Genomic DNA, 26,142 nt, shown 5'->3' with positions numbered 1-26,142 from the left:
AACTTTACTCTTTGGAAAGGCTCAACGACACAAAATAGCACAAATGACTAAAATACACAGATGGTTCTGGAAATTAAAACTATTTAATAAGGATTTTATTACAGTTATGTCTTGCTTGTTTCTGCATAAGCCATAGGGCTTCATCTCTTTCTAAGGGAATTAGGTGAATGCCATATTTTAGAAGTTCATCTCAAAGTTACAGGTACCTGAAAACACTAATTGTTCCTATATGGAATTTAAAAAGCTATTAAGCTAAAAAATCTCACCTCAGACTGTTTACTGATCAATAAGGATTTATAAGAATGAAAGAATATAGTAGAAGCTAAATGACGCACATGCAGTACAACAAAGGTAAAATTTCAGTAAAAGGTTATCTAAATAGTCAAAAGTAGACTCTATAGCTATGTAGACTACTCGAATTTATACTGGACATAATATACTCAAGACATTAGCAGTTTTTTGTTTTCTTTATTTTCCAATCAAACTAGCTTTATCGTTAGAAGTAATACGTACAATTGCAAGTTAAAGTAGAAAAGTAAAGCCCCCCTATCCTCCTCTAGTCTTTTCTATTTCAACTTCCTCTGATAGGTTACCACTATTAACTTTAAGTGGCATACTAATATATACATTTCTTGACTTGTCAATTCAGACACTATCAATTCCCATTGTATATGATGAGCAATTTATCACAGTGAACGTTATATTCTCCTCTTCCCTCTCCCTACAACAGAACTCACTCTTATCTTTAGTTCTGGTGACTGTCCTTATGACTTTGCCCACTAAGCGCCAAGCATTAGGTGCTAAGGATTCAGCAAAGAACAAAGCAAGTCCTGCTCTCATAGAGCATCTCCAAGGTCAGTGCTTCCCAACTGAGGGCTCCTGTCGCTTGTCTAAGACCACCGTGCCTTTTAACAGACGGAGGCTTACAGCCCCAAGGTCCACTGTATACAATGAGAAGCTTCTGACTCAAAATGCATACGGAGTCCCTATTGATTGTTCTAGTATAACCAGCTACCAGGTGTTATCCTTCTTGAATTCCTTTTTCATTCTGCTGAAATGCCTCTTCAAGTTTCTCATGAAGGATATGTAGCTAAGCTCTTGTACACCTGAAATCTTTATTTTGCACTCCTCCCTCACAGATATAATTCGACACTCATCTTTAAGAACATAATTCTATGCCCCCCTCCCCTATACTACAAAATATGATTTTATATGTGTCCAGAGTTGTAGATGACAGAATTCTGGTAACAGTCTGACTCTCCTTCCTTTGTAGCTTACTTACAGGCCTTTTGCTCGGAAAGCCTGTCTCTTTATCTTTTTTATCTTTTACAATTTTAAACAATCCTGCTGGTTACTCAGTGAGCCCATCATTCTGAAAACATGTATCTTTTGGCTCTGGAAATTTTTCTTCCCTCCAACTGTTTCTTCCTGTACTCTTTTCGAAGACTCCTTTAGATATAGTGGACCTCCTTTCCACCACATCTTTCACACCTTATATTTTTCATCTCTATTATTCCACATTTGGAAATTTCTGATTTGAAATTCGAGACGATTAACTGGATCTAAAACATTAACATTTTATTAATCCACTTGCTTAAAAAGAAACATTTTTAAAAACTGTTGACAATCCTGTTTCTCATTTCCAAGAACATTTTCTGGTTTTCTTTTCTTTTTACATGTGAATCCTACCTAACAAATCAAATTTTGCTGTATAAATTATCTTCTGCTCTCTGAAATACCTATTTCTTTTAGAGGATTTGTCTTGGTTTTTTCATCAAGCTTGATTTTAATCAAATATATCAAAAGTATGTGTTCAAATCTAAGAATGAAGAACTATACAAACATTGCAATAACTGGCATGGATTTTCCCTGCACCTTTAAGTTTCACGAATACCCCTCACTCTAAGATACAGAGCCTGACTTTCCAAGTTTTATATGACCAGACAGAATATGTCTGGTCAGCTCCTCCATAGGCTGCTGTACTGGCAAAGCAAGCTGGGGAATTCCTCCTCTGCTAAAATAACCAGAAATGGGGCAAGAAAACAGTCAATAAAAATGACCCAGCAATGACAAGATGGAATTCGTTTTTTTAAACTTTTCTGCTATCACAAATAGGCTGAAGAACTTAAAGAAAAAAAATGAACACAGTAAGAAGAGAAATCAAAGAAAGCTACAGTAACCACAAAACTAAATGTAAAATTTTAAACTACAAAACTTCTATTAAAAAGTATACGAAAAAAGTTTTCCACACTTGGGGAAGGCAAAGATTTGAAGTCAGGTTAGTGTAAGCCTTCTAAAATAGTTCTTATTCAAAACTGTTTTGGTTATTCTAATCTTAGCCTGGATCTTATACTACAAAAAAAGATTTTTAAAAAAAAGGCTTAAAGGACACTCTGGACCAACTGACAGAATATCACGGTTACATGAAAGAATATCCTTATTCTTAGGAAATATATACGATATTTGGGGTAAAGAGCCATGACGTATGAAATGTACACTCGAATTGCTCAAAAAAACCACAAAGCAAGCATTTTTCCTGCTGACTGCATTTGAGTTGTTCCCTGTTATTTACTAGTATCAACTGTGCTCCTAAGAACATTCTTACATGTATTCTGGGGTATGCACGAAGTTTCTCTTAGGTATAGATATATATCCTGAAGGACAACTGCTGAATTACAAGGTACTGAAACATTCAGCTTTGTTAAGAAAATGCAGAACTACCCACCCACATGGCTATATCAATTCAATGCTCCCACCTGCAATTGTATAAGACGTTTTGTTGTTATACAGTCTCTCCAAGACTTGCTATTATCAAATTTCTTAATTTTGCCAAATGAGTGGATATAAAATATTTTCTCATTATAGTCTTGATCTGCATTTCCTGAATTATTATTAAGACTGAATATCTTTTTACACTTATTACCTGTATTTATTTCCTCTCTCATGAAAGGATTATCCATATTTTTTGCCCATTTTTGTAGTGGATTATTTTTTTCTTAAACTGATTCATAGGAGTTCTTTAAATATTCTTGACAACTGTCTTCGGTCGGTTATGTTCAAATTCCTCTCAGTTCCTAACATGTCTTTTTACTTTCTTTAAAGCATCTTTTGATGAACAGATTTTAATCTAGGCAAACTTTTATCCATCTTTTATAAGTAGTGCCATTTTTTGCCTTGCTTAAGAACCCCTACTTTACCCAAGGTCTCTGAAGGGTGTGCACCTGGGAAAATGTGACCTCGACCTATCGGAAGCTTTGAGGAATTTCAGCTGAATACAAGACAGATGAGGGTCACATTAAAAGAGAACATAAATAATGACTTGCAACTCCTTTTACTTAAAAAAGAAAAAAGGCATAACCAGTGAAGGAAATCCTAGCAAAACACCACCAATTTGTCCTTTTTGATGGAGCCAAGGAGGACCTAGAATAGACAGGGGGCACATCCTTCATCACTGGGATGCCAAGAGTAGCTGAAAGTAGTTTTGCTGGAAAGCCAAAGTGCAAAGAGGAAATCTACAAATGCATATCTACAATTCCTGCCTGGACAAGCAGTTAACAGCTCCAGAAAGAAAACGGCAAGAACACATGATATCCCAAATGCCAAACAGTTAATAAGCAGGGGAAAAGGTTTCCTGACGTGGTGGTTTCAAACCCAAAGGAAAGTCCAATTGCACCTCCTAGCACGTCCACTGCACTGGCTCTCCCTTCTTACTCTTCATAGGTTGATGAATCACTTAACTAGTAAAGTCAACATACCTCATGGCTCTCCCATCTCCACATCTGCAAGGAAAGAGACTATACAACACCAGGCATTAAAGCACACATACAAAAACAAACCTATCTGGGGGCAAATGCCTGATCCGGATGATTCTCTGCTTGGTTTAATGATGACAGAAAAAATATAAAGCAAAGAGTCTTAAAATATTTTTTCACACACAAAAAAAAGGATATTAACAAAACTATGAGTTCAGATAGACACTGGGGAAAGATAAAATACAAAGGGGAAAGAAAAGATAGTTTGGGGGGAATACTGTACCCTGATAGTGGTGGTTACACAAATCTACAAATGTGTTACAATTCACAGAACTATACAGCCCAAAAAAGTGACTTTCACTGTATGATTTTTAAAAAAAATTTTTAAGGATATATATACACAAATATTTATAGGAGCTTTATTTACATTCTTCAAATCTGAAAGCAACCAGATGTCCTTCACAAAATGAATGGTTAACAAACTGGTAAATCCATACAATGGAAAGACAGAATTAAAAGGAACAAAGAACTGATACACAAAGCAACAGAAACTGCAAGGATATCGTGCTGAGTACAAGACTCCAGTGTTAAAAGAATTCACACTGTAATTTCATTCATGTGAAATTATGGAAAATGCCTTATATAGAGAGAGAACAGATCAGTGAATTACTAGTGGAGGGGAGCACTTGACTAGAAAGGAGCAGCAAAAGGTAATTTACAATTTTACTGTAAATTAATTAAAAAAAGAAATTAAAGAAGATATGTAAGAGGAAGGAATTTTAAAATGATAATTACAGGAAGCAGAAATAAGCTTTCAACAGTCATCTTTGTGCTCAATAAAATCAAGATGAGAATGGCCAAGAGGGGGAAAAAAAAAAAATCAAGGTGGACTCTGGAACAAGGGATTCAGGTAAGAAAACAACAGGTGTGAAGGGAGAACTAGATGTGGTAATGTAAGCAAACTAACGCTGTCATTGAAAAATACAAAACCTCACAAATCACTGAACCAATACAAAGTAAATCAAATCAATGACATGGAAATTCAATTTTGAGAAACTCTCCAAACGCAAAGGAAAGTAATGAAGAACCAATGGCATTCAAGGACAAAGATTCAATATATTTTTTAACATTACTAGGAAAAAGAAAAAAACCAAACTTGCCCTACAGATAAAGGAATAAAGAAAATTGTAAGAGACCCATACTGTGCACATTCCATATACATGTTCACATAGCAAGAACGAATTTTGTGCACACAGACAGAAATAGTTATTTCCAAAGAAAGAAAATTTAGGCTGGCTCCAGACTTCTCCATAATATAAAACTATAAATAGAAAACTATAAAACAAAGCCTGAATGAAAAGACTGTGACCCAAGATTTCTATATCCAATAAAACTGTTGTTCACATATCATGGCCAAAGAAAGGCATTTTCGGGATTTAGAAGCGCTAATAAATATATTACACTAAATTACTCTTCCTAAAAAAAAAAAAAAAAAAAGGTAATAAAACAAGCTAGGCTCCAAATTAAAATGTCAAAGGTGGGTTCAGACACATAAAAAGACTGGCAGTAAGCCATGAAACAATTTAAATGTAAAATTTTTAAGTTTAAAAACATAAAGTTTAGGGCTTCCCTGGTGGCGCAGTGGTTGAGAGTCCACCTGCCGATGCAGGGGACACAGGTTCGTGCCCCGGTCCGGGAAGATCCCACGTGCCGCGGAGCGGCTGGGCCCGTGAGCCATGGCCGCTGGGCCTGCGCGTCCGGAGCCTGCGCTCCGCAATGGGAGAGGCCACAACAGTGAGAGGCCCGCGTACCACAAAAAAAAAAAAAAAAAAAAAAAAAAAGTTTAAATCATTGTTGTATATATGATAACAAAACATAAATAACTCCTGAGACAGTTATATAATAAAAAAAATAAAACTAAGATAAATTTTCAGACTGGGTAGAAGAGAAGTGTGGGAAGTCGTACAAGGTGACCTGTCCTGGGTGATGGGAGAAAAAAAAAGTTGAATCATTTCACCTGATTCACTATTTGTAAAGGCACTTACAGTGGGACAATCTACTCAACTGCTGAGCTCAAAAACTCAGAAGCTACTCTTGATCCTCCTTTTTCCCTCACTTCCCACATTTAACCTGGAGAAAACTCAATTATATTCAGCAATTCACTGGAAAGGTTGAGCAGGGCCTTTAAGAGTCATACGTTTATTCCAAAGCAAAGTTTCTAACAATTCAGTGCAGCAATCACTAGCACCAGAATCACCTGAGGTGCCTATAACACTATCAGGTCCCTTATCAAACATATCAGATTTTCCTTGAGTGGGTCTCCAGAAGCTGCATTTTCAGGGAGCACCCTAATTGATATTTATATGCCATAAGTTTTGGTAGGACCATTATTTCAACATTATCCAGCGGTGAGGATTGTTATTTTAAACAGTTCCCCCTTCTGTACAGACTAAAAAGCCACAGGATACTCAGGCTCGCACACACAGAAACGAATCACTGATGTTTTACATACAGATAAAGTTGAAGTTCATGCTTTATCTTAATTTCTACATAGAAGCTTTCCATAGTAACCAACATAATTTACTGGAAAAGATTCTAACTTAAGCCCTGCTTCATTTGAAATTTAAATGTATTGTCTATGGAAAAATCTGCTAGTTGCCTATTCCATCCATTCTCTTTCCCTCCTAAAAATAGGACTCTGCAATTTACTTTTGTAGCTTGGAACAGAAAATATTCCTCAGCCTGTCCTGCTCTATGGGCTCTGTGATCAAATCCCGGCCAACCTGACGCAAGTATAAACAGTGTGTAACTTCAGGATACATCTCCCTTAAGAGTCTCACAGTGGGCAAATACCAGAATTAGAAAGCAGGGTTTAAGTCCACTTCTCAATTCTAAGCTGCCTTTCTCTAAAGTCAAATCCTTACTATATTTTGTACAAGTGCTTTAAGTGTACAAGTTATGAACATGCCTCAGGAATCTTGGGGGAAAATATCTATTTATCATAAATACAAAATGTGTAGTACTCAAACATTTATTTAAAAGCTGTTTGTCTCAAACTCCAAATACAGTTTCCCGTAAAATTAAAGTTTAAGATTAGTGACTAGAATCCCTAGCCAGTTCTTAAGTCTGCTTAATTACAAATGCAGAACTCAGGGCTCTGATCAAGAATAAAAACCTTTATCACCTGAGGAGTATGAATAGGCAGGAAGCAAATTCAGAGTAAGGGTTACCTTTGGAAAGGCATCCGAGGCCTTCACGGGGGTCTGCAGAGTTCTGTTTCTTAAGCTAAGTGGTTGGTTGCCTTCAGAGTAAAGTTCTTAAACTCAGAATGTAATATTAAAAGGCATTAAAGATGTCCATCCATACACACCACCCCAATAAAAAGACCCTGCACACAAAAATTACTGTACTCTTACCCTACGCATGGCTTCCTCCTCTTCTTGACGCTTTTCATAATGTGCAAAGTCATCAAAGATTGAGGTGGTGTGCTTGAAAGTAGCAATTATTTTAAGCACTTGCTTAGCTTTTTCTAGGGGTACCTCTTGGGTGTCCCTTGAATTGGTAACTGGTTTGTTGTCATTATTTTCTAAGCGAATATGCCGTAACTGGTTATTGGGAACATCTTTGACAAAGATCCATTTAACTTCAAATTTGCCCTTCCACTTATCCTGAGACCAGACACCGGCATACGCATTATAGTCCACAACAGACTTCATCTCAGCCACTCCACAAAAATGTCCACTGCCATTTACGCTGAAGAGCAAATAGAGTGGGCCCTTCCCATTCAGGGAACGGTAAGCGGCATCCAAACGCTTATTACCATGCTCAGTACTACACCAGATAGAGTACTTAATGGAACGGTGTATGTCATCCTCAGAATAGCTTTTAATTATAAACACCCGTCCGTTCTTCAGGTTCCAGTCAAAGTCTTTGGGATTGTAGTTGTTTATGGCCTTTAGCTTTTCCAGCACTGGATGCACTTCTACACTTGAAGGTGAAGCACTGGCAGGAACAACACCTAAACCAAAGTTTTCACCTCCCCCTCCACTGTTCTGGTGGAAGCCCGCCCCCCTGTTCCGAGGAGCGAGCCAGCGATTCTGCAGCGGCTGCGGCTGCGCCGGGTGAGGCTGGGCCTGCGGCTGCGCTCCCGGCTGTGGCTGCGGCTGCGGCTGCGGCGGGGGCAGCTGGCCTTGCACCAATGGTGGCGGCTGAATTAACGGCTGAGGCTGCTGGACTAGAGTCTGAGGAGGCAGAACTGGTTGGGCTGCTGGAGCCTTTACCACTGACCCCTTTTCATCCCAAGTTCCAATATTCATGTTGTGTTTTATAGGAGGTGGTGGCACAGCGGAGCCCCCAATCCCCACGCTGCCCTTGGGTTTGAGTTTCGGTTGAGGTTTGGCAGGCTTTCTGGCAATGGCAGCCCAGGAGGTTGGCTTAGGCGCTGCGCTGCTAACGGGGGGCACGTTATTGGCTGCAATGCTAGTCATACCGCTGCTGCTCAAAGCTGTTCCTACAGTTTTTGTCACTGCGGCTGTCAGGTCCCCACCAATTTTCAGTCCAGTCATGCCTTGCTCAATACTGCTAATGCCAGGCACCTTACTCAACGTATCACTGCCAAATCCAGCCTGTCCATCAGTAATAGCTCTCCCAAGAGAACTAGGTGGATAGCCGTAACTGCTACTATAAGCAGAACTTTGTGTTGATTGTCCCTGAGATCCACTTGTCCCCCATGTAGAGAAATCAGCATTACCAGGAAAAAAGTTAAATCCATGTTGACCAAGAAATGGAGGGGTATTTCCTAACGCCCCAGGTTGACTAAACACACCATCTGGTATGTAATGATGTTCTCCATTACTCATTTGTCCATAGGTTGTCAGATACGGCACAGGCTGGTCTCCAGCTGTGGACCACGCTGCTTCCCCAAGAGAATATGGAAATCCAATGGACGGAGCATAGTAACTAGGCATGTATGGATCTGACATTGGTGGATAGCTGTTATTCTGGAAAACAAAAGATCACAATCAGGAGCGAAGTAAGATTGGGGGGAGAGAAACATCAGAAAGATTAAAATCAAATACTTTTAAATAAAGGGAAAACGGATGCACCTGTTCCAGATACACAAAGTTACAATTTCAAATCCAGTTTTATCACGGAAAAGCTTTACTGATGACTCTTCTTATTTTATCTGTAATGAAATTACAGGGTATTTTTTGGCGGGGGTAGGTGGGTGGGGGGAATACGGTGGGGATTCTTTTTGTTTAAGAGCCAGATCCTCTGCGCACGATTTAAAAATACTCTAATTTCTACAAAAAGCTGATTTATAAAGTTTGCAGAAACAATGATTGTTAGCTTTATTTTTAGCAACTGATGAACAAAAAATTTATGTGCAAGGATTAAACAAACATGGAAACTATGCCAAATAGAGGAATTACAGTAGACCTCCATGATGGAATCCAGTTCAGCAATTAAATTTTGTACTTTCATAAAGAAAAACTAGAATAGAGAAATGTTCACACTCTAAGAGGAAAAACAAAAAGATTCAAGATTATACTTAGAGCCATGATCCATATTTGTTTGTTTTGTTTAGCCTTGCTCGTTTTGAAAAAGAAAACAAAATCCTAATGGTTTCTTAATGGTTGGTTACAGGTGCCTATTTTCTAAATTTTACATAACAAATTTATCACCTTCCTGATCCGAATTTTAATTTAGAAATAGTAAGTTCCTATCATTTTTTCCAGAATTACTGTAATTAAATTGGCCTTTATTTTGAATAAAATTAATAATCCATTTAGTGATTTGCCAAAAATCAAAGCTTATTAAAGAAAACACTCAGTCAAATTTGTTACTAGCCAATGTAAAAAATAAAATATTCTACGGATTTCTTTTGAAAGTAGGTTTCTTATGCCAAAAACATGTCTGATACAGCCGGCCCTCCAATCCACAGGTTCTGCATCCATGGATTCAACCAACCATGGAGCTAAAATATTCAGGAAGAAAAAACTTTGCATGAAGTTCCAAAAAGCAAAACTTGAATATGCCACACGGGCAACTACTTACATTATATTTGGTATTGTTAAGTAATCTAGAGGTGATCTGAAGTATACAGGGGGATGTGCATATGTTATATGCAAATACTACACCATTTTATATAAAGGACTTGAGCATCTGTGGATTTTGGTATCAGCGGGGGTCCTGAAACCAATCCCTTAGGGACATCAAGGGACAACTGTAATAGATTTTCACTCTATGATTTAGGTGTGATTTTTAAAGCCTTGGACAGAGCTTCAAAATTTGTAAAATTAAGCAAGATGAAAAAACTAAGCTAGTCAAGAAAATCTGTATTCCTCTCCCAAGGGTCGATACCATTTTGAAGGCTGATTATTCACTTTATTTACATAGACATTCTAAGTTCCCTGGAACAAAGCGGAGAACGCAATGGAGCCAAGTGCAAAATGGAGCAAACCCATTCTGGTTTTTTTGGCTATTGCTCTCTTGGGATCATTCTGCCACTGCTTTCCCACTCAAGAAAGCATATCAATATAAATATGTGACAATTACTCATAGATACTACCTGGAATTCATTTTATTTTTTTAAAGGCCTATTATTGAAAACTAAAATGCTTTACTATTAAGTTACTTGTGACATACCTTACAACTATTAAAACTGTCCACTGTCCGTAAGAAAGCTAATTTCATATTTTGCCTTTTGAAATGACAAGAGAATCAAATAAAGGCTGCATTTAAGTTAATAATTAAGACATAGATTTACTGAGTGTTTTCAGTAAAACTTGAACTTAAAAAAAAAACAACTGTGTCAGCATTATTTAAAGAAAAAAATGACTTTAAACACATTTGATATTAAGTATATTCCACTGTATTCAAAACTGGAAATATATATGTCAACCATTTACTAATTTAGTTGAACATGTTCTTTAACTATATTGGATAATTATTAACCATATTTGAAAATATATTCAAAGAATGCTCACAATATTAGTATGAAGGAAATGAAGCCTGAGGGAAGCCCAAAGTCACCAACAGTGGTTTTCAAAGAAAAAAAAAAAAAATTCTTGAAGAAATTAATGAGTAAGCTTTAGTAGCCATGGATATACACACACACAGCTGTTTATAATTTAATCACCAAATTATTTATTGAAAGTAAAAGTATTCATAGTACTTCATACTGAAGTCACTGTGAGAAAGCCCAAAAATTTAGCCAATATTAATGAACATACACAATCAAGATTTTTTTAATTTTGAAATTTTTTTGAAGTTATTAAAGGTTTCCCTTTATTACTTTTTTAACCAAACACTTACTGAATGCGTACATTGTGAAAAATACTGATATAAAATATTCATTCTAAAAGAAAACCTACAGTTAAAGACACATTGCACAGGGAAGTGAATATATTCCACATGAGGGAAGAATAAGGAAGCTGAGTTGAAATATGGAGGTAATCAGTTTCAGTTTCAAAGTTTTAATTTAGAATGTTGGCGTTGAAATCTGGACTTAGTAAGTCTTTACCTGGATGTGGGAGTGGAAAAACAGACAAGGTGGAAAATTTTTAAGTTCATTCATCATGATAAAGTGTTTGCAAAATTACACTCGTAACTTATGTTGAATATTCTTACTTCACCCTCACAAATGCTGAATTTTGCACAACAGTTACACATCAGGTTCCTAATTTGTCTATATCCGTCACATGATTCAGGGATCAGCAAACTAAAGAGCCAAAGAGCAAATATTTTAAGCTCTGAAAGCCAAATACGGTATCCGACTGCAGTCACATATTCATCTTCTTTTAACAACCCTTTAAAAAGCTGCTAGCTCAAGGGTTTCCTAAAAGAAAACAAGTTTTGGTCCCTGGGACACAGTCTGTCAACCCAGTTTTAATAGATTATCTAATATATATTGATTCCTATTAAAAAAAAAAAAAAAGCCCCCCCAAGCTATATTATTAGATTAAATGGGTAACAAATTTTCGCCAATTCTGCCACTTCTGGGGCTGGACTAGGTCCACACCCTTGTGCTGTGGGGCCTTTTATTAAATATCTTTTCAATTATTTTTTAAATCATGGGTTTTACTACTTCACCCCTAAACTACTGACTCTGTCAAAACGATAAGTTTAAATTACTTTAAAATGTGCTCCATTAATCACAAGGGCCTTGTAAAATAGCTCAAGCTAATTAGCAGAGATGCACTGCTGTCCCTACCTGACTACAGAGCTATCCACAGTGCTTCTATGCTACCAACCTAGAATCCTTGAGTACACTGGATAACCTAGAATCCTTGAGTACACTGGATAAATGGCCTGCTTTCTCCAGTTTATGAAACAATGCTATTTATTTCCTAATTCTTTCAGTAGTTTTAACTGAATGAGATGTTTTTTCCTCAGCTTTACAAAAGTAACCTAAGCAGTCTCCTTCCAAAAGGCAAGGGTTTTTGGTTTGGGTTCTAGCAAGAGCAAAGTTGTAGGAAACTACTAAAGTTTAAAAGTAAGATATGGTCAACACATTTTGTATTAGCAGAGCTTCGATTATAATTGGAAATATTTTTAAATGTTTTGCTAAATGTAAGATAAATTTTTAATTGCTAGCTAAGTGGAATGAAAGGGAACAAAATTTCCACCTACTGATGATGGAAAACAGAAACTCAAAACTTTCTTTCACCTTTTACTTCAAACCTGGTACAACGAGGTACAATCAATTTAACAGTTTATGTCCAAATAATCACTTTAAAATAGTTTATTCATAATTTTGAAATTGGTCAGTAATAGTGAAATTTTACTTTGTTGTTCAAAGATATATAATCTTTAACAAAGTGATATGAAATGTTTGGCATTTCCCTCTTACTCAAAAAACTAATTGAAAAGGGGAAAACACTATGTACACATAAAAAATGATGTAATAATCAATGGATATAATTAAACATACTTGTAAAGTAACAGATCCACAAACCCTTTACCTAGAGCATAAACTTAGAAACGCAACCTGAAGGTGGATGTGAAGCCACAAGGTAACTAAATTCTAATCCCAACCCAGTACTTATCAGCTGTGTGAAGCCAAGATCAAGTTACTTAAAACTCTGAGTTTTCTCAAATATTAAAAAGAAATAAAGATAATGTAACTAGGACACACTAAATATTCAATCAACAGTAGTTATTCCCTACTTTTGTAGTTTCTATGTCAGTGATCATCAGATCATTTAATTTCTCTAACCCTGTTTCTTCGTCGGTAAAATGGGAAAATACCTGCTGCTCTAATGAATTACATATCATTAAAAATCTAGTTGTTAACTGCAAAGTGCTATACTGAAGTATAGGAGTTAATCTTGTTTTAATTTGAAAACTAAAATATAGAAAAGATGAAAAATTCTTCCTTTGAATTTCAAAATCATTTATAATTATCATTTCTTAGCCTTGTGAGTCAGGTCAATTGTTTTTCTATTATATCAAAGAAAACTTGAACAACACTAAGAAAAAATTCGTGATTACTGTTCTGACCTGAGGACACTTTAATACAACTCAATTATAACTGAGTCTTTCAGTTATAGTAACTTAATACCTATTTTTACTTCATAATTATCCAAACTTCCAAGAAAGAACATTGTACAATGTCGTAGAAGTTCAATAAAAAATGGTTGAGGTATTATTAACCAAAAACAGCACATCTGCATAGAAAAATGGCAACTCTTTTCCATTAAGAACCTGAGGTACTTCAACCTCCAGAACTAACTACTAGATTAACAAAAAGTTAAGTTTTGTATACTTTTAATGTTTATGTACATTTTCTTCTATTATTTTAAAAATATTGTACTTCTCAAAAAGTAAAATACACATAGATGACATAAGAAAAAAACGTATCATACATTATACTCAATTAATCTGAATATGTCGTCAACCATACGTCTTCATTCCCTAATTCAGCAGTTAATAACCAAATCCACTTATTCAACAAATACTTAACGAATGCCTACTACATGCCTGATACAGTGCCAGTCAACCTAGAACCAACCTAGAATCCTTGAGTACATTGGATAACCTAGAAAATAAGATAAAGAACATGGTCTCTGAGCTGGAGCACTTCACAGGTCTCGTAGGGAAGACATATTTACCCTGTAATTTGATAGGTATTGTTACAGAAATAAGAACAAAGCAAAACAAAAACTCTAGTACAAAGAGGAGGGGGCGAGTAACTGGAAAATCAGAAGACACCATGAAGGGACAGACAGAGTCTGTGTGTGTACATCATACATATAAATGGAAAGCTTGAGATCATGAAAGAAAATATTCAGAAAATACTTATATTTTCAGAAAATAAGAAGTCCTATTCCCTAAATAAGTTACATGGATAAAGTTGACCAAAGATGAGGCAGGGAGGGAAGTGGAGCCATTTTAAGGGCACTCATATAATGAACATATCCACTGTGGTGAAGCTTTGATAGGTCTTTAACATGACGACGGCAACAGACGTGGACTTTAAGAGGACTGCGGGGTGGCAATATGGAATTACCAGTTAGGAAATCATTCCAACAGCAGAGATAATGAAAACCTTACCTAAGGGCAGTAATAACAGGGACAGAAAAAATCTGTTACTGTCTTAGTTCTCCATACCTCTTCTCTGATAAGCATGGCTAGGAGTTTATTTCCCCATATATACAAGCAGACCAATTCAAACTTCATTTTTTTTTCCAATTTATTCTTCAAATTTATACGCACAAATTACACAGCATCTTTAACAGTACCAATTAAACCTGAATTTTTAATCAACTTAATCGTCAGATTATTCTGAGGAACTACAGAGAACTAATTTTAAGTCCTGAAGGACATACATTTACTTTTAAAATTACTATGAAAATTATTCCCTGAGAAATCAAGCATGAGAAAATAGAATATGCTGCCACAGAAGTAAAAGGCCAACAACCTGTTTTTAAAGCATCCCTGGGTTTGACTTTAGATATAAGCATATAAAACAAACATTAAAAACTTTTCTAGAATAAAGAATATCATTTTTATTATTTATAATATTAAAATCAGATGAAGGGATTTAATTTTAAAGACATCCTGTATATGTAATTGAAAAAATTTTTAATTAACCAATTATTTCAGCTAGGTCAGTACAAGAAACAATAAATACTTGCATAACTTTACATGTGAAAATGATTACTTTAGATATTTCATCAATAAATCCACTTTTCACTAATCTACCTTAAAAGGTCAATTTGTAAAAACTTTTCTATTTTAGCTAAGTAACTACGATAAATTTAAATTCTATACAGCTTACCTTTAAGATTTCAGATAATTTTCAATTCTGCTCTCCAATAAACCCAGTTTTCAATATTCTATAGTGTTAGTATTCTTTAAAAGGTAAGTATGTATCCTAGTTAGACAATTATTTTTAGTTATAACAGAAAGATAATTGCTGAAAACCTAATCAGCACTGGCCAGGAGAGGGAGATAAAATATACCCGTACTGGTATTAAACTTTAAGACTTCTCTTTAAAGAGCACATTACATTGATTCTAACATCAGTAAGTGATAAAGTATAAAGTATAAAGTATAAAGTATTAGATAAAGTATTAGATAAAGTATAAGATAAAGTATAAGACCTTCCATTTAAACATCACATTAAAACAAACCTTTTATAGATGTTTTTGCCCCAACATAAGGAAACTTTTATGATTCAATTTAAAAACTGGGTTCACTAAGGTAAATGCCCTTATAGTCTTAAAAAATAATGACTTTCCAACACTTTAGGTGAAATCTTATGCAGAATTCCAACATGTAAAACACATGAAAAGCAAAGCACAGCTCTGGCTGCTGCACAGGTAGGATCCAGGTTACCCTCCCCAGGTCTCCCCTAGGCAGACCTGAAGCATCTCTGTGGAATGCCAAAAAACCAATCTTCTAAGCCCCTGTGACAAATAAATTATGAAACATCTGTTACCAAATAAAACGAGAAGATTCTCACAGGTAGCAATTCTCAAACAGTTATAATCCATTAAAATTTCTTGAAAATGGAGTTTGAACAAGTCAGTCAGAGAATATTCATACCACAGAAATTCATTTTTCATTAAAATACGAAAAGTATAAAATCAAGTAGCAAAAAACAATTATGTAAACCAAATAAATTCCCCAAACTTATCTGATCATGGAGATATTTTTAGGAGAATATCTACTATACCTCATTATATCAGAATTTCTCAAAAAAGCTGGAAACACTGCCATAGGATGTTAACTGAGATTACTGTATGGGACCAAACAGAACAGAATATATTTCTTTTAAAACTTGCACTACACTTCACAACAAATGATCTTGCCCTATATTCCAGTGATATATCCTTTCACAACCTTTAGGTGGAAAGTAAATTTGTTATTGAGATCATAAAGGCAGACTACATAAGAATGAAGTAAACTTTTTCATTTTTTTTAAAGTAGCCAAACTTTCATAGATTTTTATCACCCATTTTTATTCTTTCTTATTTATTTATTCCCTCCCAACATACGCTAGGGATGTAGATCAACAGATAGAAGGGAGTGGTTAAAGAGAAATAAATGTAGATCAGGCTGAACATAACCATGGCTCTCCAAAGTCCTAAAAATAACTGTACATTCCACAAATTGGAAAATACTTTTTTTTCAAATTTTCTCTGCAACTGCAAAGTTCTGTAACAATATTTGATTCCTTATTCTTTTATAAGTTAAAAAAAAACTAGGTTAAGATTTCAAGGTACATTTTTCATATGTCTTTTTATAAGCAAAACAACAAAGCAGTTTCATTCCAGAATGTTCTCTCTAAAGTAACTGGTTAATAATGAAAGTTCTTTTAAAATTTATTTCTAGTAGTGACATTTTTATTAACAAACAGAAAGAGATGCAGAATTCGTATACAGAGACTGAGAAATACCATTCTTTTTTGTCAATGTTTAAATCTAAATTATTCCTATATACAAAATCACAAGATTATTTGTGAAAAATTCAAACACAGAAGAACCTCAAAAGCGACCAGTTATTTGATTTGATGAAATTCTCCGTGGCTACAATATATAAGCAAGTGTGTTTATAGCATCTTTACTTCTACTTCCTATGCTACCAGGTTATATTAAAACTTTAATTATACTAACCAAAAATTTCAGGCACAAACTAGTTCTCTCCCACAAACTTCTAGCTAATTAAACCTTATAATATGCTTTAGCTATGAAGATATGGCAGCAGCATTAAAAGATTAAATTCAACAGTCAAAAACACAAAATCTAACCACAATATATACAAATGTTCATCTTCATATCTCTGTATTTCATAATCTAGTTTCGGCCATCTCCAATTTCCAAAGAACTCTCTTGTGCCAAAAGCCTGCAGCCGCTCCTCACTATTATACAGGCACACTGGGTTAATTCATGTTAGAGTTCGCCTCATTCAACTAAAATACCCACTTTAAAAAATAAATTAATACTAATGTAAGTTTAATTTCCTAAATATGTGACTGTCACACTTACCTGATTTGTCTGGCTACTCAAGTATGGCTCAAAATCATCATCATTTACAGCATCTTTTTGATGAATCGAACCGTTTTGCACTGAAACTAAAAAATATGTTTGTATTAGATGTATTGTAATTATCTTTATGAAACTCACCAAATAACCTAATATTTTCAACACTTTTCAAATCAAATCGGAAACTTGTCCTGGGTTCTTTGTTCTTTTTATTTAAAAACCCCCTTTAGGATTAACTTAATTTTGGATACAAATATTTATGTGCCACCAAAAACTTACAAATCTTGTATACATAAGCTCAAGAGTACATAAATACAAAGTATATATACACTTCTCATTACTAAAAACATAACGTAAATATCCCAATTTCAACACTGTAGTAAGCAGTTAAATTAAAATGTTGGAAGGGTTTGCTAATGCTATATTTGAATCTAAAATAACCGCTTTAAGCAGTGTTGTTGACAAAATAGATATCTGAATGTTCTCTACCTTTGTTAAATCACTTTACTACTCAGTCCAATAAAGGTAAATAAATAACCTTGTTTGGTAACCGACGTTAAAATAAATATCTTAAATGTCTCCAGTTAAAGAAAGTGGCTAAAATTCACCTGAAGCAATATCACAATAAGTAAATATTACCATAAAAAAATCTAAATAAAAAGGGCCTGTACTCTAAACAAAAAACAATGAAGACTTTCACAAGAAAGTATAAATAAAACTAAGACACTAAAGATAACCGTGATTACTCTTGCAACATACGAGAAAACCAGTCAGAGTGATTTATAATGCCATATTTGTTCAGAGATCACTTCCATAAATGCTCTATATAAAGCTGTTGTTCTGGACACTGTCTCAGTGCTTTTGAGCACAGACTCGATGTAAAAAAGATCCTGGGTTTGAATCCCAAGTCCAACATGGAGAAGCTGGGGGATCTCTAGTTAGTAACTTAGCCTGTCTAACTCTGACTACTTCTCTATTCAAGGAGGTTATTAATAGTACCTACCTCATCTCATCTGAGTATTCAATGACAGTATTTAATAATCTTGGACATTATTATCACATAAAATATTACAAGATCCAAACAGGACTAAAAATTACTTTAGGACCACATAAACAAGCTTATGACTAATTGACTAATCTCTTGGAAACAAAAAAAAGCCCCTCAATACCTGAAGATTTATTGCTTAAAAATACAGTATTTTTAAATACAATACTTAAATATAAAATATTATAAATTAAGGTTAGGAGCAATGGATTTACGTTGTGTGTTCTTCTATAATATCATAACATCTTTATTTTCCCTAATCATTCCAATGAGTTCAGAGACATAAATGAAATATTCAAGTTGACAGTCATGGGAGCAAAGATAGGTAAAATCCCTTAGTTCTTTGCCACCCACTGAGTAGCAATGATCACTCAAAAAAATACTACTCTGTGAAGCCTTCAAAGTAGAGCTCTCATGATTCTACACTGCCCCTCAGAGACTACAAGAGAAACCTCAAGGTCACCGCGATCCTGGCTCCACTGAGGTGGCTCAACTGTACTGGATAAGGAATGCATCAATGCCAGAGTTGAGCTAAATGTGCTCACCAGAATTTAAATATGTAACAGCCACTAGAAACAAAATTAAAGCGGAGGGTACCTTAGGTTATTTCAGGTGGGCTTATCATTTCAGCCCTAGAGATTCTAACATATCTGTTCTCCTTTACCACTCCTCTATCAAAGGTAGTTATGCCTGGTCTATTACCTCCTGAAAAAGAATTCTTCACTAAGCACCTGGACTGGTACGTATTTGTCACTGTTACGTACGTATCTCACAGTATCTGAAACAGCTACTCATTTCAAAATTACAACTATTATCTCTTGTATTCATTAGATTATCAGAAATTTAGTTCACACTGCTAAAACTGTAAAAAAAGTACCTCCTTAAAATTTATCCCAATATATATTATACTGCTCTTCTTATTCATCTTCTCTGTTCTATCTTTTCTTCTAATTCTAAGAGGCTGAGACTAAGAAAATATTCTCATACACTAAGTAAATACAGTCTATAGTCATTTATAATGATGCATTAATGTCTAAGTCCTAAAAGATTATTCAAGGACTATGTCAATCTAAGGAAAAAATGTTTTAAGTATTTCACGCATACTGATAAGCAATTTGCATCAAATTAGAATCTGAATAAGAAGCTAGCCCTAGAGTTTCAGAGGCACACCTTTCTTAAAGAAATTCAATTGTCTTAAAGACTTCAGGTTTTGAACATTACTTAATGACAATCTAATGTCTTGGAGACTGAAAGCCATTAAATAGTAATGAAATCCAAGCTAGTCCCATAGTCTGTACAAGTTCTTCAGGGAAAAAAGAACAGATGACTTACATGATTCTTCGCCTGTTTCCTCTGCTCTATGAAGCAGAGTCAAATCAAGATAGAACATGGGCCTTAGGAGCCAGGTGATTCTTTGCTCTGGTCCTGACTACATCAAGTTAGGAAAGTCAACAGATCTGTGCATCATGTTTTCCCACCTACAAAAACAGCGACAATACCATATACCCTCTATCTCCTTACAGGAATGTTTTGAGGATTAATAAAATGAAGCCTAAAATAACAGTAAAGTGCTTTGCAGTCATTTCCCGAGGGGTTAGGGGTAGGGTTGGGAGAGGATACAAAAGATATTGCCAAAATACAAGGCATTTTCCACTACTTTTCTGAAACACTAAAAGATAGCCAAATTCAGCCTAATTCTTTTAAATTGCAGTACCAAACAATGACTATGTCCCTCTGTCGGGAGGGGCAGGTGAGGAGAGGAGGGAAAAGATAAATTCCTTTCCATATATTTGCCTATTTATAAACTTAAGGGATAGGAGGAAGCAGGCAGCAAGGCCTGAGGCTACTAGAAGCATGGGATCTGACACTTTTATCTGTGGTGCCTGCAGGGAAAGGAATGGTACACTTTTATTCCAGCAAGCAAAAATTCCACTTGTTAAATAAGTAAAAGTGATATGAAGTCAGTTTTAAATTATAGGCCAATAGGTACATAACTATCCTTAAATTTCTACTATCCTTCAGTACTACCCTGGCCAAGGATAAAAGAGTTCTAATATTTAACATAGGGACAATCTATTAAAAAGAATTCAAACTTATAAACAAGTAATCCTAGAAGTATTACTTATACTACAAAAGCATTTTTGCCTTACATAGAGACTGATATAGAATTCCTTTTAAATTTTTGCTCCTTTAGTGCATTTAAGGACATATAGAAAAATACTTAGTAGAAAATCAAAGACACTGAAAAGAGGTGCTGGGCTAATGCTATCAACTGAAAGCTATTAAGAAAGGAAATACACAGTCCCTGAAATCATGTTAAGTCAACTAAAAAGGATTATGCTTTCAGAATTCTGATAATTCCTCAGGGACATGCATTTTTCATGAGGTTGATAAGTTCTGAATTCAAGTTTAATACCCATATTCTTAGAGCACCAGGACTGTAGTTCAAGAAAAAAAACTTTGCTTTCTGCTTCATAAAAGTAAACAGAAAAATTATAAAACAATTTTACTAGCTTGAAAACCAAGTCAACTAAGGCAGAGTAGTTTTTCTTAAACACACATATAGCTACCTGTATCAGTTCACTGGAGCTGCTGCCTTTTCTTGTAATTCTCAGAGGCATAAAAATACAAGTAATGTGTATGTGTATTTGTACACTTGTAGTACCTACCAATTTAAAGCAGCTTAAAGGATTACCAATACTTTTAGGCCAATAGAATTTTTCCCTCCTGCCAGGTCTTAGGCAATAGTCTTCCTGCACCTTAACAATAAATAGATGAGGTGAGGCAGCAATTATCATGGCTAGTAGAGCAATGGACTATTTTAACTACAACAACCCTGGTAACATACAATAAGATTTATGGCCAGAATTGTACTTTTATTTTACAGAGAGAGGGGAAATTCTGACCAAAAGGTGCAATGTGTTCAAGCTCACTTGGCAAGTCAGCAGTATGAGAACACAGGTCTCCTAGGAATCCTAGTCCATTGTTCTATCCATGGATGAAATTATGAACTGAAGAGTAAAGGGGAAAGTAAGAAAAATTTCTTGGAATAAACAACTATTCAAATAAATACTTTGTATGTGTGTCTAAATACATCTAACAGAGGTGATACAAATGGATTAAAAAAATTTTACTAACCAATAAATATTTATTTGTAGTTGATACACAATTTTGTTTATAGAAAATTTGTATCTCTGATATCAAAGATGTCATGAGGACATACCTAAGTGAAATATCTGTCGTAAATCAGACTTACAGTAATACAGTAATGGCTTACAATGCTGTAGATGCTCTATTTTGTTTTGTCAAACAAGTTAAGTACTTCATAGAACTTGCACTTACCTTAAAGCAGGTAACACAAAACACTTAGCATTTCAAATAGCCTTGCAAAGTGCCACCTCCCCACAGATCTAGGATAAAATAATTTATGCTAGGCAATAATGACCACAGATTGCACATATGTCCAAGTCTATATACTTCCTAATGGGCAGACTAACAGAAAAAGAAATTAATGGATCATTCTTTTTAGGTTTACAAATAAATTTTTACAAACTCACTTAAAATAAATCAACAATATCAAATTCTGAGCTTTGTGCTTACACCACAGAAGATAATTCTAAAATTAAAATTAAATTCTAAAATTTAAAATTGTTTATATACATCTTTAATCAAAATAAAGCAATGAATTTACTACCTAATACAGTGCCATATAACTAGTACGTAAAAATTCTCAAAAAAAATTGTACTACAATTCAAAAGAAAATTAAGCTGTGCATAGAGAACCCATTCCTTTCAAATGTTCAGTAGCTAATAAAAACCCTAAGAACATAAGGAGCAGACATTAAACTTTACATCTGAAAGGCTACTGTAGATCTTACTTTGTAGGTAATACTTCACTACAGAAATAAGAAACAGGAAGCATAATTCTATTTAGTCTAATTTCAAGCCCTATTACAAAATGTAATAAATACATAGTTCACTGTAATGTTATTTAATTGGCACCGTCCCAAGAAAGCAGTTATTGTTCTACCCTTACTAATGTCACATGATTAATGGCATGTTTCAGTCAGCTGACTGCATGGTTCCATATTAGTAAACACAAACCACACTAATTTTTTCTAAATGCTTGACTTTCAGCAGTACTTTTTTTTTCTTTTAGCCAAAGAGTAAATCACATAATCCTGGCAGGAACCTCACCAAATTATTTCCTTCCCAATCCTTTCTAAAGTACCATATTGAGTCAAACCTTGCAAGACTACAGAGCAAGATGACATGTCTGTTCCGCTTTGATCTCTAACAGGCTATTGCCTCAATGTGACCGACTTCAACAGAACCGTTGACTAACGGTACAATTTCCACTACTGGGACCCAATTCTATGGGGGCTGCGCGTTCCGACGTAAACCAGACAGGAAGAAAATGTCCACTTATCTACATACATTGGGGGAATCTGTGCCAAAAGTCACATAATACAGACTGTGAAATTAAAGAAATGTCACTACATTCATAACAATACCTCCTTCAGTGAAATACAAGCTAATAAAACTGTTTCTCGTGTCACTTTGGCTTCTATAAAAGTGGCTTCTAAGCAAGGACCTACCAAACTTTCGGACAGCATTTGGCTGCCTTAGCCGAGACGAACTGTTTCTCTAATCCTACATTTCAAAAAAACAAAAACAAAACAAAACAAAGACAAAATATCAAAACCAAAAAGGCCTTCACATAGTTTAAAAGTAACATCAAACCAACAATGAGAAATAAAGGTAAAAAAAATCCGAACTCACCTTTATTTCCTTGCCCTTTAGGTCTCTGTGTAGCAAGATGAAAGATGTGGTAATAAGGAAAAATTTTGGGAAAAAAAAGGAAAAAAAAGGAAGAGAGGAAAAGCGTGTTAATCAGAGACGTTATCCGAGACAAGTTATTTTAAACAATCCGCGTAGGAGTGAAACCCACCACATCCTCCATCGCCACCGACCGCCCACCCATGCCGGGGCTTAGCCCTCCGACCCCGCCACTCGGAAGCCGTCTCCCAGCGCTCGCCCGGGGTCAGCCCCACTTCTGCCGCCCTCAGGACGCGTCCGAAGGCCCCGGAGCGCAGTCCTGCCTCCACCCTCCGCGGGCCCCGCGGCCGCCCGCCTGGACCGCAGGCTCCGCGGCCCGGGCGCACGCCCCGGCTCGGGCGGCGGGACCGCAGCCAGTCGTGCCCGGGGCACCGTTACGGGCCCTGCGGCGGCGGCGGCGGGGAGGAGCCGGAGCCCCACGCGAGGGTGGAGCTCCGGGGCTCGGGCCTTCGCCGAGCCTGCGGCCTCTGCTCCCTCACCTGATCCACGCTAGTGGCTGACATTCTTCACCGCAACCCGAGAGCTGCTGCTGCTACCGCCGCCGCCGCCTGGGCCTCTCCCCGTGCACTCACAGCAGTTGGCTGCCGCCCTCGGCCGAGAGACTCTTCCAGTCGCCGCCGCTCGCTAAGAAGCCAGAAAGAGGGCCTCGCGCTCGGGAGTCGGTGGAAGGGGCCCGTCTCTTCCGCTTGCACGCTCTCCTCCCCTCTCGCTCTCCGCTTCTCGGGTCCACAATGGCGGACAGGCTCCCTAGTCTCACTTCCGCTCTGAGCCTCCCTGACCTTCCGCTCTCCACTCTGACGTCCGCGCTCACCTCGCTCTTCCTCCCCCACCCTCCCGCCACAGGCCTTGGCTCCGCCTCCGCACGCTCACGTGATCTGAGACAGGCCCGAACAGCCGACCTCTCGGCGCATGCGCCGCGTGAGGAGCGAGCTTGTGCGGCTGCGAGCGCTAGCTTTCCGGGGCGATTCGGTGCCTTCCTTCTGTCGGGAGCGGAGGCCGCGGGGCGCGCGTCGGGCAGCGGCGGCGGCGGCGGCGGCGGCGGCAGCGGGGAGCCGGGCCGCTCATTCTGGGCGGGAAGTGGGCGTGGGCGGCAGGCGGGGGCTGCCCGGGATTGTAGAGCCCGGCCGGCGGCGCCCTTCCGGCGGCGGAGTGAAAGTTGTTGGGTAGGAACGCCGCGGCGGCAGCCGCGCCCGCCCCTAGGTGATCGAGCCGCGGCGGCCAGGCCTCTACCGCGGCCGCCCGAGGCCGCCCGAGGCCGTCCAAGGCCACGTGGGCGGCGGGATGAGTCGGCGGCCCTCGGGACGGAGTTGCTGGGCAAACCGCGAGCCAGCACGTGCAGCGAAAGTGGCTGGGTTGCGGCTCTGGGCGCCGGCACTTAAAAGCACATCGGAGGTGCCCCGGCTAGTGTTCGTTCTCTCCAAACCCCAGGAGCATGGTAGGAATAACTCACATTAACTGTCACCTCTGAAGTCATACTTTGCCCTCCCCTGACGTTGATTTTGACGGATGAATAAACTTACCTTGGGAAAGGTAAGCACAGTTGCAGGACGTTTTTTCAGTCCTAAAAGGACAGAAGTTTACAGGTTTACGAGAAACTGGTAAAGTTACTTTTCTGCAAATTGGCAAAACCAAAGGAGCTGATTTGCAACATTTTGAATGGTTGGTTGAAACAACGTCTTTGCAATAAAGACAAAGATTTCTTAGACTCTATGTAAAGAAATAACTTAAATGCCCAAATCCTTACTTTACTTAAAAGCCATCGGATAAGTGTGATAGTTTATAAAATATAAAATTGCTAAGGTATAGGATTGACTTTGTGTTTAACAATGCAACACTATTTTAGAAACAATGAATAGAAGTGAATCTTATCTCGAGGGTCCAGTGTTTCATATACATCACCAAGAGGCATTTTGCAGGTCTGCTTAGCTCCCCGGGCTCTCCCATTTTGCCACAAGTCCCAAGTGGGACTCTGCCTGATTCTCAGCTCAGGCTGAATGCTTTTGCAATTTCCCAGGACCCCCCTGCTCCACCTTACCCCACCCTTCCAGTTGCTGCTCTTAATCTCTCCTGTCTGTCCATCCTCCCTCCTTACAGACCTTAGCCCGAAAGAGTTTGCTACAGTACCTGTTATGAGTGGGGCAACAAACGGAGGGTATACAAGAGGAAGCATGTGAAATCTTACAGGCTTTGTCTTCCAACCTTAATTACCTTAGTTAAAAAGCATGGCTTTGGGATCCAAACCAATCTGAATTTGAATTAAAGCTGGGCTAGATACATTAGTTGTATAACCTTGGGGAAGTCACTGAATCTTTCTAAGCCTTAGTTTCCCCATGAGTAAAATAAGGTCAGATATGGATGATTCCTGGCAGAGCTTAAGCCCTCAAGAAGCAGTGGCTATACAGGGCTAGTTTCTGGTTCCTTTGCTAAAGAATTCCCAGAATGGTGGTAATAGCTTACATTTATTCATCACTACATGTCAGGCACTGTAATAATCATTACAATCCTCAGTGCATCGTTGGGCATTAAGTGCTGTTAACAAAAACTGACACACAATGAGGTTAAGAAAAGTGCCTGAAATAACGCAGCTGATCACTGTGAGAGCCAGGATTTGAACACAGGCAGTTTGGCTCCAGAGCTTGTACTGTAGCCACCATATAATGCTGCCTAGTGACATGTTCTGGTGAGTTTCTGTTCTCTTTCTGTCCCCCAACAAACTCCTTCCTTCCATATTATCCTAACCTGGAGGTCTGAAGTTGCAGAATGCAGCACTACCTACCATAAGGTGTGGCCCATTTAATATTAAATATGTTTTAAATACCTGTAGGAACTACCTCAGATCCTCCCCACTGCCTCCAGAAGTGTGCAGACTCTGGCTGTAGAGTCTAGATTCTAGACAGTGCTTCACTCTTCCACAGGGCCGCAGGCATCTCAGCCTCCTAGTGAACACCGCTCTGGTCACAGCTTGGAAAGGAGAGGGCAGGCTGGATTTCAGCCCCCTTTCACCCCTCAGCCA

General features: G+C 37.4%; 1 protein-coding gene across 8 annotated transcripts in view; it reads right to left on the bottom strand.

The window, feature by feature from the left end:
- The window catches only part of YTHDF3 (YTH N6-methyladenosine RNA binding protein F3), a 33,662-nt gene extending 9,693 nt beyond the window's left edge, over window positions 1-23,969 (bottom strand). Inside the window, exons 1-7 of one of the 8 annotated variants that reach the window (XM_067017483.1) lie at window positions 23,609-23,937; window positions 23,073-23,097; window positions 22,889-22,943; window positions 21,633-21,700; window positions 19,623-19,768; window positions 17,249-17,334; window positions 7,169-8,752 (exon numbers count right to left, since the gene is read on the bottom strand). In XM_067017483.1, coding sequence (XP_066873584.1) covers window positions 7,169-8,752; window positions 17,249-17,334; window positions 19,623-19,680 — 1,728 coding nt within the window. In that variant the 5' untranslated portion in view covers window positions 19,681-19,768; window positions 21,633-21,700; window positions 22,889-22,943; window positions 23,073-23,097; window positions 23,609-23,937. Of the gene's footprint in view, window positions 1-7,168; window positions 8,753-17,248; window positions 17,335-19,622; window positions 19,769-21,632; window positions 21,701-22,888; window positions 22,944-23,072; window positions 23,098-23,241; window positions 23,461-23,608 lie in introns of those variants that run through there. The other 7 variants (XM_067017482.1, XM_067017484.1, XM_067017487.1 and 4 more) reach the window with 7 other exon arrangements.
- Between the last annotated feature and the right edge of the window lie 2,173 nt (window positions 23,970-26,142).

Source organism: Kogia breviceps, chromosome 17, assembly GCF_026419965.1.
Source record: "Kogia breviceps isolate mKogBre1 chromosome 17, mKogBre1 haplotype 1, whole genome shotgun sequence".
NCBI lineage: Eukaryota > Metazoa > Chordata > Mammalia > Artiodactyla > Physeteridae > Kogia > Kogia breviceps.
The sequence above is the reverse complement of the archived record's forward strand: the minus strand, read 5'-3'. Positions and strand labels throughout refer to the sequence as shown.